A 13444-nucleotide genomic window follows, 5' to 3' on the forward strand; every position below is an offset into this window, starting at 1 on the left:
AGAAAGTAATTCCACTTACAATAACTACAAATAAAATAAAATATCTAGAAATAAACTTAACCAAAGAGGTGAAAGAACTCTACAATGAAAACTATAAAACAATGATGCAAAAAATTTGAAGAGTTCACAGAAAATGAAAAGATATTCCATAGTCATGGATTGGAAGAATCAATATTGTTAAAAATGTCCATACTACCCAAAGCAATCTACAGATTCAATGCAATCCCTATCAAAATACCAATGACATTCTTCACAGAAATAGAAAAATGATCCCATGATTTATATGGAACCACAAAAGACCTAGAGTAGCCAAAGCCATACTGACCAAAAAGAGCACAACGGGAGGAATCATATTATCTGACATCAAATTATGCTATACAGCTATAGTAACCAAAACAGCATGGCACTGGAAGAAAAAGAGACAAATAGACCAATGAGACAAAATAAGAACCCACAAATAAATCTACACATCTACATTAAACTCATTTTCAACAAAGGTAGCAAGAACATACATTGGGGGAAAAGATAGTCTTCTTAATAAATGGTGCTGGGAAAACTAAGTATCTATATGCTGAAGAATGAAACCAGACTCCATCTCTTGCCATGTGCAAAAAACAAATCAAAATGGATTACAAACTTAAATCTAAGATCTCAAACCATGAAACCACTGTAAGAAAACATTGAGGAAGCTCTCCAGGACATTGGTCTGGGCAAAGATTTCTTGAACAATACCCCCAAAACACAGGAAAACAAAGCAAAAATTGACCAATGAGATCACATCAAGTTAAAAAGCTTCTGCATAGCAAAGAAAAGAATCAACAAAGTGAAGAGACAACCCACAGAATGGGAGAAAATATCTGTAATCTATCCATCTGACAAGCGATTAGTAACCAGAATATATAAGGAGCTCAAACAAATCTACAGGAAAAAAATCTAATAATCTGATTAAAGAATAGGCAAAAGTTCTGAATAGACATTTCTTGATAGAAGACATACAAATGGCAAACAAGTATATGAAAAAGTGCTCATCATCACTGGTCATCAAAGAAATGCAAATTAAAACTATAATGAGATATCATCTCACCCCAAGTTAAAATGGCTTTTATCCAAAAGACAGGGAATAACAAATGCTAGTAAGGATGTGGAGAAAAGGGAACCCTTGTACACTGTTGGTGGGAATGTAAATTAGTACAACCATTATGGAGAACAGTTTGGAGGTTCCTCAAAAAAATAAAAATAGAACTACCATATAATCCAGCAAATCCGCTGCTAGATAAACCCAAAAGAATGCAATTCAGTATATCAAAGAGATACCTGTACTACCATGCTTGTTGCAGCACTATTCACAATAGCCAAGATTTGGAAGCAACCTAAGTATCCATCGACAGATGAATACATAAAGAAAATGTGGCACATATACACAATGAAGTACTATTCAGCCATAAAAAAATAGATCCTGTCATTTATTCCAACATAGATAGAACTGGAGGTCATTACATTAAGTGAAATAAGTCAGGCACAGAAAGAAAAAGTTTGCATGGTCTCACCCATTTGTGGAAGCTAAAAGTTAAAACAATTGAATTCATGGAGATACAGAGTAGAAGGATGGTTACCAGAGGCTGGAAGGAGAGTTGGAAATGGAATGAGGATGGTTAATGGATACAAAATATAGTTACATAGAATGAATAAGATCTAGTATTTAATAGCACAACAGGGTGACTGCAGTTTACAATAATTTATTGCACATTTTAAAATAACTAAAAGAGTAATAATTGGATGGTTTGTAACATGATGAAATGATAAATGCTCAAGGTGATGGATACCGCATTTACCCTGATAGGATTATTACCCATTGGATGCCTGTATCAAAATAACTCATGTACCCCATAATACATGCAATACCATGCACCCATAAAAATTAAAAAGAAAGACAGAAAAGCAGTCTGCAATAAAAATCCAAAGAATATATTATCTCTTATTTCATTCTTCTCAAAAGACAATAGTGTTCTGCAATTCACTCTTCTTTTCCTCTACAACTGGGCAGCAAGCAGGGCTATTCACTCAATCTTCTAGGCATCAAATTGGGAGAGAAAAGTATTTTTCATTCTTATTATGAAGCATTATCAAGAGACTATTCAGTGGTACTTACTATTTCCCAAAATTATACTGACATTTAAGAGGTAGGTAGAGAAATAAGAATCCACAAAAGAAATTGAAGGAGCAGCTAGATAATGAGAAGGAAAGCCGAGAGAGATCATTGTCCTCTAAGTCAAGGTTGCAAAGCATTTACAACATTTCTCTTTAGAGTAGAAGTAAATGAGCAACAATATCAAATTCAGCAAGCTGAGAGCTTAGGTAAATGTGGAGAGACAACTATTATACATACCTGCTGGGAAGTCATAGAAACCTTAGAAGGGAGCTGGTCTGGCGTAGTACAGATGTTGATTTGTTATTCTGACTCTTCCATGGACTGCACTCCTTAGAAGCAGATCTGAATGTTTTGGTCCCCACAGTACCTAGGACAGCACCTGGAATGTAAGAGGGACTTATAAATGTTTGGCAAATAAATGAACTAAAACAAAGTAAAGTATGTAGTGGATTTGGAGGGAAAATATCCCAATGACATTTAAAATAGATTGTAATAAGATGCACCAATATTTTCTTAATTAGTCTAAAATTATCAGCATATATTTAGCTTCTTCCCTGAAGGTTCTGAAGCCAAAACAACTCAATTCCTAAGGAGAACATATAATTTACCGCCTACAAAGATAAAGTCTCATACATTAGAAGCAACCCTAAGTTTCTGTGCTTAGAGTGACCTTTTGAGTTGCCAGAGTGATGTCATCAGTGTTACAGTTTTATGCAAGATTAGGCATGTAATTATGTGTTAAATAGTTCCATGGGCTCCTGCTTGCTCATTTAATAAAGCAGAGTTCATTAAGATTATCCCAGATGCGTAACTCAGGGCCACTGACACCAGAAAACTGCAACCACTTTGTTCTTTTCCTACCCCATATCTCACTTGCCCTTGCAGCTGTCACCTTGAGGCCTCAGCACTGGTAGGAAGTGAGAAGCCACTGCAAAGTGGCACCCAGCAGAAGCTTCTAGAAACAGAAAGAGTATCCATAAATAATAAAACTTAAATGAAATCAGAACCTGAGAGGTTATAGTCGTGTTTCTCGGCTGCCCATCACAATTACCTGGACAGCTTCCAAAAATACATTAATGCCAGAGACTCACCCCCAGAGGTTCTCATTGGTCTGGAGTGAGACCCAGGCATCAGTATTTTTTAAAAGTTCTTCCAGATAATTCTAATGTGTGGCCAGCATGTGTGGCCAGCATTCAGAGGCACCGTCTTTATGTTTTTCTCTCTCAGAATGGGTATCCGAACTTAATGCTAATGAGAAAGTACTTCAGATTTTATCACCCTATATCTCGGAAAACCACTTTTCCTCTATTGAGTGCCACTGACCCATAAGAAAAAAAAAAAGTCAATAGTCTAAATGTACAAGCACGAAGTGACTTAATTGAATTTTTTACAAAAGGAAAAAATTCAATCCATTTGTTTTTAAGTTTAATAATGGGGTGAAAAAGAAGTAACCTATCGGTTAGTGTGTGCCACTAACCAATTATTATGTTATTATGTTTCATGGTCTACTTTAAACACTTTTACATGTATTGTTTTATTTAGTCTCCCAAGCAACGTAGAAAGGCAAATATTATTATTCCCATTTTTACAGTCAAGGAAACAAAAACTCAGAGATGTTAAATTGACTTGTCCAAAGTCACAGAGTTGGCATATGGTGATGCCAGGAGGCAAACAAACAAATGGCCCCATCTGCTGCTCTCACTCATCTCTTTTCATCAGGCCATGCTGCCCTATCTAAAGAAAACCTTAGTGAATGATACTTCACCAAGCAATAGAAATTTTCTCTCCAAGCCAATGAAAGGGATAGATGGAGCTGGACAATGAAGAGAAGGAAAGAAAAGAAGTAGAGTAAGAAGAATGAAATTCAGTGCAAGCTAAGAGAAGGATCAGAAAGGAGACATCAACTGCACCCAGCAGATGAGTCACAGTGCATGAGGCCAAAGTCATACTAAATGGCCACATTTCCCAATAGCTACTTAGATGGTCAAGGTAGCAAATACAACCAGTGTGATACCATGTGTCCTGGATTGTGCTATAAGGGTGAATAAGACAGAGTCCTGCCCTACAGATGCTTATAACCTAGCATGGGAGGCAGATTTGCACACAAACAGGATAGATTTTGCCTTGCCTTAGCAGAAGTAAGTACCGAGAACTGGGAGTAGAGATGAAGAAGCTGTTCATATGGGTCAGAGAAGACTTCACAGAAGAGGGTCATCTGAGATGGCTTTGAAACAGGGTAACTCATTCACCATGAAGACAGAAGGAATGGCTGAACCGAATCATGGAAATAGAAACTAGCAAGGTGTGTGTTTGAGAAATGGAAAGGGCCCTTTATAAATTTCTGAGACAGGGAAATGATCCCATTCCCACTGACTCCCTCCTTTTACTCAGGGCTGAGATTGTATCTTCTAGCTTTGAATTTTCACATCATACTCATCTGCAGTTATATAGGAATGGTTCTGCCAGGTTCACTCCAGTTCCTAGATCATTTAATAGTGGAATTAGATTCAGGTTTCCTCTCCTCACTGCCCACAGCTCTGTGCGGCCACTATACAACGCATATCTCTATTTTATGTTAGGATTCCAAATTACAAAATTGTATAAAGTACTTTCTTTTTCGGTCTCTATATCCCTATCCTGATCACAATTCAAATGAAAAGTTTCTTGTCCTATAAAATGAGCAAAATTGAATTAATTTCTTAAGGTGTTCAGAAGGGCTGTCTTTGAGCTGGGAAAGAACTTCCAAGCCAGCTTCCATTAACACATTTGGAATTCTAGGTGTTTCTTTGAAGCCCGGAAATTTTTTTTTAACCTGCACAGAACCTTTACACTATTGCCTTTAAAGCAGATACTTCCTTTTGTTTTAATTAACAATGACTTTAGCAGGTTTTAAGTAATGGTTTGTCTTTATGAAAGAAAACTAGGGTGGAAACACTCCAAATGCACTTTTTGGGATAAACTGAGGAGTCATTAAGTCCTTTCCAACAAGATTTAGACAGTTCATTAGAATAAATATATTTTCATCTCCCACTTTCTATATCATCTTAAAACAGAGCAAAGGTACAGTGCTGGAATAATGACACACAGTCTGAAAAATATTCTAAATGTACTGAAATCACTGCAGTGCCTTTCACTTTGTAGTTTCAAAACACTTATAATTTGTATGATGTGTCTATTAAATGCTGCCTAATAGCCAGGAACAGGACAGCACTCAGGAATTTATTGGTTTACCTAGACTCAAATTGTGACCAAACCCTGTGAAGGAATTACTAAAGCAATCAGAGGATTCTACTGGAGTCCAAGTTGAAATAACTTCTTGAAAGTTTAAGCCAATCCTCATTCTTATGAAGTAATTCATTCAATTTAGATTAAAAGTATTCTTATTTCCTGAAAGTTAACTGGTTTTAATAATGGATGTAGTCCCTATTCTATTTGATATTTTAGAGATGCTCAAAAAGAAACATAAATGACTTTAAACAATCCAGACCTAAGCCATTTAAACAGACAGCAGATGTAATTTCTATGTCTTTCTAAGTCTAGAGTCTAGGACATCCATTCAGGTGAAGCCTTTGATTCCTGCCATTATCCCAGAACAAGGGTAAATGTATGAATTCTTGCATCTATACTGGTTACTAAACTCCCAGCCTCTGTTCTACCTCCTACAGTCTCTGTTCCTCATAGCTCTGATGCTGACCCAAGGGTTATAAAAGGAGATCAATTCCCACACCTAATCCCAGAAAGTAAATACACAACAACAGAGTATATGCTTAGATCCATTCTTCAATTTATTGAATCACAAAATATTGGTGCTGAGAGGAATCTTAGAAGCTAACAGTTTCAAACTCTCCATGGTACAGAGTAAGCCCTAGAGATGTTAAGTGACTTTCTCAAGGTCACACAGCTAGTTAGTGACAAAACTGGGCCCATAACCAACCACTTACTATGAGTGCATGCTCTGATCCCTTGCTACTCAGTGTTGTCTGCAGACCAGCAATATCAGCATCACTTGAGAGCTTGTTAGAAAGGTAGGCTCTCAGGCTCCACCCAAGACCCTCTAAAGCAGAATTTGCATTGTAACAATTTTTTTTTAAACAGGATGTCCCTGTGTCATCCAGGCTGGAGTGGTGCAGTGACACAACCACGGCTCACTGCAGCCTGGAACTCCCAGGCTAAAGCTATCCTCCCATCTTAGCCTCCTGAGTAGCTGGCACTACAGGCACACAGTACAACACATGGCTAACTTTTTTATTTTTAATTTTATGTAGAGACGGGATCTTGCTATGTTGCCAGGTCTGGTCTCAAATTCCTGAACTCAAGTGATCCTCCCTACTAAGCCTCTCAAATTGCTGAGATTACAGGCATAAGCCACCACAACTGGCCCAAATCTTTAGGTCATTCATAGGCACATTACAGAGCTGAAGCCAAGCCAGGCACATTGGCAAGAACCTGTAGTCCCAACTACTGGGGAAGCTGAGGAGGTAGGATTTATTTTATATAGTTAGTTAGTTAGTTAGTTAGTTTTGAGATGGAGTCTTGCTCTGTCACCCAGGCTGGAGTGCAGTGGCGAGATCTCCGCCGCCCGGGTTCATGCCATTCTCTTGCCTCAACCTCCCGAGAAGCTGGGACTACAGGCACCCACCACCACGTCCGGCTAACTTTTTCTTTTTAGTAGAGACAGGGTTTCACCATGTTAGCCAGCATGGTCTCGGTCTCCTGACCTCATGATCCGCCTGCCTCAGCCTCCCAAAGTGCTGTGATTACAGGCGTGAGCCACCGGGCCTGGCCAGAGGTAGGATTTCTTGAACTCAGGAGTTTGAGGATGCAGTGAGCTATGATTGTGCATGGGAATAGCTGCTGCATTTCTGCCTGGGAAATGTAGCAAGTTCTCATGTCTAAAGAATATATTTTTAATTTAAAAACTAAAAGAATTGAAGGCAAGTAGATGTTGGTTTGAAGCATGGCTCTACCTGTTCCAGCTGTAAGCAAAAATCTCAAACTCCTGAAAGCATCATTTAGAATCTGGAAATGATATCACTACCCACCTTGCAGAGTTTTCATTGTATAAGCATAACATAGATATATGCATATGCATTTCATGAAATATGTATGTGCATAAATAATATATTCAAAGTGCATGGCATATAGTAGAGAATATGGTATACAGTAACTAATGTTATTTCCCGTCTCATGCTTATCATTAGTATTGTGCTTAACCATACTGAAAGCCACTAATGACTGCATCCATGAAGGAATCACCAGTCTTCCTTCCTTGGTTCTAATGTGTTAAATATCATTTTAACTTTTATATATGATTAAGACTTCTTTATTTAATGTTCATAACTCCCAAGAAAATTATTATTATGTGGAAAACAAATAATAATAGCTAACTACTTTTAGTGCTGTGCTTAGAGAGGAAAGAACATCTGCCAAAGCCAAGTCATAGTAACAATTAAAAAAAAAAACCCACAACATTCTTAATATATCTTGACTCTAGATCCTACAAACCTGGCTTCTCCAGCAGCCAGAGAGTATCAGCTGCCACTGATGCTGTAATTTTCTTAGGCAGAGACTCAACTGCCATGGGCAGATGCCACAACAGCGGCAAAAGTGGGGCACGGTTAAAAGATGACATTTCATCACCAACATGTCACACTTGTCAGCATTTAAAAAAAAAAAAACAGATTGAAAAGAAGAAGTCAAATTTTAGTATCCAAATCTGAACTAAAATTTTGGAAAAATACAGCATAGTAAAGAGTGTGAAACTGTACCAGAGTGACATTTTGAAGGAGATATTTTGGGGAAAATGTGACTTTAACATCAATTAGAAAACCATGTTTTCCTAAGGCAGTAATTCTCAATCCCAGCAGTGCATTACAATCAGCTAAGGAAGCTTTGAAAAGATTGAATGCAAATTTCTGAGAGAGGACCAGGCTCCAGTGTTTTTTGAAAAATTCCCAGTCAATTTTAATATGCAGCCGGGATTGAGAACCACTGCCCCTATGGCATCACAACCCTGTTGTTAAGTAAGAGTCCATCCACTGAGAGCTATTCGATGCTGTTAACTTCCGTGTGTACCTCTTTTAGGTCTTTTTGCCATTCCTCCAGGACATCCACCGTAAGGAAAGGAGACCCTGGACCACCATTCTCTAAGATGTTTATATGGACCAGTGGCCGGACCTCTTCATCTTATAGACATGATGAAAAAAGGTAAATACACTGGGATTCTGGGAACTTTTCAGAAGCATTTAACCTGACTTTCCAAAGAGGATACTGACAGGAAAGTAGTAGGCAACTGAGCCTTACGCTTTGCAATGTGCGGACGGACTCTACACTACAGGAGTAGGGTTTCAGACACTTCGTCCTTCCTTCTCTTTGCACTTTACATGTTTGCTTTCAGCACATACCCTTGCAAAAGTTGTTCCCTGTCAGAAATTCCCATGTCACGAGCTCTTTGCTTAGCTAACTCCAGCTCTGCCTTCAGATATCCAATGTGAACCACCACTCCCATCAGCCTCTTTAGCCAAACAGACTGTGTTGTTGAATTTCCAGCACCTAGCACTGTACCTGGCACACGGCGTTCAATAAATACTGAGCACCAAATGTATTAATAATAATTTATTAACTGAATTAATTTTATTAATGAATAATAAAAATTAAATAATAAAATATAATTAATAAAATAATAAATACTGAGAACCACTGGCAATTCAGTTTCTTCTTCCAAAGTGATGAAAACTGCATTTCTGGGTACTGGACATACGGCAGGGAAGGAAAACAGATACTATGAGAGGAAGAAAAGAGGACAGACAAATCCACTGAGCCCTCAAAAATCACTGGAAGAATAGTCTGGGGGAAGGGAAAAATGAGGGAATAAGAAGAAAGATAAAGGGCAAAGGCAGCATTAAGAAAAGACAAGATGACCATTGTGCAACTCAATCCAGTCCTCTCACTTGGGTTTAGGGAGTAAATGTATTCATAAAATTCTCTAGTCATTTTTAAATATTTAGTCTTCCTCTTTCCCATGACCTTGCACTATTATTTGGGTTAAGTGAAGCTAAATTTTAAGTATAACTGCCTTTACCAGCATATTGCAACAGAAGCAAGTTGCAGATCAGGCAGAATCTGATAGAAATCAGGATCAATTTGGTCGAAGGAAATTTGTGAAAAACTGATAACAAAATAAAAATTAAAATTAAATAAAAATTTAAAAATACAATTGATAAAAGTTGGTAAGGCACAAGGAGAAGAATCTGAAGGAGGTTTGCCTGAATACTGTTTTCAGAGCTGATACTTTTATTCTCCTTCTAAAACCTCAATTGCCTCACAGATAAAAATTATTTTTAAAATTTCAAAAGCAAAGTTGTTCTTCACAATAATTATATATTACAGCAAAAGTTGGGAAGCGACTTGAAAATTCACAATAGAAAATCTGCTAAATAAATCACTGAATGTAATATACCACTTAGCACTTTAAAATGCTTTGACATAATATTAACTGAAAAAAGCAAGTTGAAAATTTGCATACAAACTATGATTGCAGCCACAAAAAATATACATAGGCAAAAGCCTGGAAGAAATAGCATGGTTTTTACTGCTCTATTTTCCAAATGCTTTGTAATATATTGTTACCTTAATTATGGAAAAAAATAATTATATGATATTTAACTAAAATTATAGCCCAGAAGGCAACTAATGTTGCCTTGTCAGCATTTAAAAAACAAGTCCCAGTGCTCATCACGACACCAAGCAAATTAACTGAAAATTTACGTTACTTGATCATCTCTAGGTTTTCACTGCTTTTTCTCAAGGTTTAATCAAATTATTTTTCATTTGCTTTCAAGTTGAATCATCTTTCAGCAAGATCATTTCTTTAACACTGTAAAATTTCACATGTCATTTCAAATTCTATATGTGAAAGTGCAGAAAGGCAGAGATTTGGTCCTGCAACTTCCGTCCCAGGACCAAATCCAAGAGTTTTGTTGCCCTACAGGAATATGGTAATTGTCAACAGCCAGCTGTCCTGAAATTCTGAAGGCAAGTGAAGTGTAATGCATTTCTTTCACCTTCTATTTACTCTCAGCAAATAATTCAATACATTTTGCTACTTTTTATGAACAGAGGAATTAACATTTAAGAAGCAATTACTGTGTACTGCAGGTTTTAATTGTGTTCTCTTAAGATAGAGATTATTATGCCTGCTTCACAGATGAGGAAACTGAGACTTTTTAAATAACGGAGAGATTTTCGACAACTTCCAAAGGCCCAACAACTAGCCAGTGATGAAGTCAGGATTTGAACCCAAGCTGATGCTCTCTCCCTGTACCCCAGTACCTGTCCATGCTCTTGTCAAACTTGAAATATTTGGAGTGATAGTGAACAGCCAAGCCCACAAGGGGAAAAGTATGTTAAAATAGAGTTGGATATTGCATATCAAAGAAGATAATAAACATGTGACTGACAAATTGGTAATATTTGTGGAGTTTGAAAGGCGTGAACAATTAGCTTACTATATTCTGCATCAATAAAGTTCTATGAAACTGAAATTACTGTTTTAATTTTTTGTTTTTAAAGTATGATTTCACGACTATGGGATTTATAATAATTAAAATATTGACTATGAAGAAATCATTTTTCAGCAAGCTTTATTTATGGGATGGGGATGCAAAAGCTGATTAAATAAGTCTGCATGGCGAAAAAGTACAAGCAATAGAATCTGCCATTAAGCTGGTATCCTTAGTTTAATGTTAGAAGTTCATTTGCCTGTGCTTTTTTCTTGACCACATCTTCGTCTTTGCTGCTTAATTCACAAACTCTTGGAAGATCCGACTCAGATTTTAAACTGACTTTGAGCAGTATCTGTGGCTCTGTTTAAGGTGCTCTCGGTGGCAGTAAACATGGTGATAATGAAGATGATGATGGCTGATAATTAATCTACATAATTAAGGTCCTCAAGTTAATTATTTGGAAATAAATTAACTAGATTGTCTGACAGCACTGCCTCAAATTGCTGGTAATTCAGTTTCTTCTCGTTCTGCAAACCTGGCCTCTGTGTATGCCTGGTTTCTCCAGCTGTGTTCCCACAGCAATCCCAGAAGCCAGGCCGTCCAAAATCCTCAGCTGCTCTCCACACCTCCTCTTCCTGAGAACAGGGCCAAGTATGTCAGGATATTGGATTCCCTGGGATTACTCAAATGGTAGAATACCAGGAAACCAGCTTAAGGGCAGGCAGAGCAACTTAAGAGGAAGGAAAAGTTCACTGAAAATTCTGAAACCAAATGTTTTCTTGCTCAGAAGAGATGGAAGTCAGTTTTACTTTTTTTTTTCTTCATTTTAATTCCAAGCCAGATCTTTTTCTGATCATCTTCTATATGCAAAACATAAGGTCCTATCTTCATCTTCCATTCTGCAACCCAGCAATATGGAGAAATATTTTTTTCTTCTCACAACAAACTTCTTTGTTAGTTGAACTTACTTTAATCCCTAAATTTCTTTTTTTTTTTTTTTTTTTTGAGATGGAGTCTCGCTCTGTTGCCCAGGCTGGAGTGCAGTGGCGCAATCTCACTCACTGCAACCTCTGCCTCCCGGGTTCACGCTTTTCTGCCTCAGCCTCCCGAGTAGCTGGGACTACAGGCACCCGCCACCATGCCTGGCTAATGTTTTTTGTTTGTGTGTGTGTGTGTGTGTGTATTTTTAGTAGAGACGGGGCTTCACCATGTTAGCCAGGATGGTCTCGATCTCCTGACCTCGTGATTCGCCCACCTCAGCCTCCCAAAGTGCTGCGATTACAGGCGTGGGCCAACATGCCTGGCCTGATCCCTAGATTTCAAGCAGCAAAACAACAGAATAATTAATTTAGAAATTTAAAAAGAGAGAGGTTTTTAAGCTAAGAGCATTACAGACTGTTAATCAAATCTTCTTTAAACTGTTTATATTAAATATTGAAGTGATACAAATGAATATTTATTACACATGTTAATATACAAAGAATGATATTATAAACATCCAGGTACCCATCATTCAGCTTAAAAAACAAAACAATCAGAATTTTTGAAGCTCTGGAGGATGCTTTCCTAATACTATTCTACTCCCCATCCCAGCCCCCAACCCAGAGATAATCAATATCCTGAATTTTGGGTATATCGTTCCCCAATTTTTTTTCATGAGTTTATCGTATTTGGATCTTCAAACAGTATATTGTTTACATCTGAATGTTTGGAGACTTCATATAAATGGAATCATGCCATATTTATTCTGCAACTTGCTTTTTTAACCAAACATTATGTTGCTATGATTCGCCAATGCTGGCGTGAGTCGCTGTAGTTCCTTTTTTCTGCTATGTAGTATCCCACTACATGAACATACTACCATTTAATCATTCAGTCCACTGCTAAGGGACATTTGCATTATTTTCCAGTTCTTTTGTCTTTGCCAACAATGCTGCTATTCTTGTACATGTCCCTTTGTGCATATGTATGAACATTTCTTAAGATTTATGCCAAACATGGGAATGGTTGGTTCAAAAGTATACACAGCTTTAATTTTACCAAGTAATGCCATGGTTTTCCAAAGGAGCCATACATGCGATTCCCATTGCTCTACAGCCTTGTTTAGAGTTTTCAGATTTCTAATTTTCATTAATCCAGAGGGTATTGTTATTTTAATTTTCATTTCTCAGATTAGTAATGAGATGGAATCAATTTCCTTAGTCCTTTTTTCTGAGTTCACTGTTTAAATATTTGGCCCAATTAGGTCAAATACTTGATCGTTCAAATAATTTGCAATTATTTCATTAGATTTATACTTAAGTAACATTTTGCAGCAATTATAGTCATACTTCTACCATTTTTCTACTGGATCGTCTTTTACTTGACTTGTAGGAATTCATTATAAAAGTCCATGTTAATTATTTATCTGTTATATGTGTGCAAATAGCTTCTCCCAGTTTGTGGTTTGGCTTTTCACTTTCTTTATCATGTCTTTTGATAAATATATTAATATGTTCTTAATTTTAATATATCCTAAGTTAACAATTTTTGGAAAATTTTGAAATCCCATCCTACTCCAGATTCAAATAGACATCCTCCTGCACAGTTTTCTAAATTTTATGTAGCATTATCTTTCACAATTAAGTATTTAATCATCTGGAATTGATATCCAACATCCAGTCTTTATATGGATAACCAATTGCCCCAGCACCATTTATTGGAGAGTTTATCCTTTCCCCATTGATCTAAAAATCACTTGTCATTTATTACATTTCCATGTGTACATGGATATGTTTTTGAATCTCTATTC

The 13444-nt window shown here is 37.0% G+C and overlaps 1 protein-coding gene and 1 long non-coding RNA gene across 7 annotated transcripts in view; one reads left to right on the forward strand and one right to left on the reverse strand.

The window, feature by feature from the left end:
• The window catches only part of LOC105489979 (potassium calcium-activated channel subfamily M regulatory beta subunit 2), a 415168-nt gene that overhangs the window by 371547 nt on the left and 30177 nt on the right, over positions 1-13444 (forward strand). For all 6 annotated transcript variants that reach the window (XM_011755164.3, XM_011755167.3, XM_071091282.1 and 3 more), the window contains one exon: positions 8234-8356. In XM_011755164.3, the coding sequence (XP_011753466.2) occupies positions 8234-8356 (123 nt within the window). The remainder of the gene's footprint in view (positions 1-8233; positions 8357-13444) is intronic.
• Positions 1-13444, reverse strand: part of LOC139361923 (uncharacterized) — a 145594-nt gene that overhangs the window by 43236 nt on the left and 88914 nt on the right. The window contains exon 2 of the long non-coding RNA XR_011619914.1: positions 2387-2528. This is a non-coding gene — a long non-coding RNA (uncharacterized lncRNA). The remainder of the gene's footprint in view (positions 1-2386; positions 2529-13444) is intronic.

This window comes from Macaca nemestrina, chromosome 2 (assembly GCF_043159975.1).
Source record: "Macaca nemestrina isolate mMacNem1 chromosome 2, mMacNem.hap1, whole genome shotgun sequence".
In the NCBI taxonomy this organism is placed as follows: Eukaryota; Metazoa; Chordata; class Mammalia; order Primates; family Cercopithecidae; genus Macaca; species Macaca nemestrina.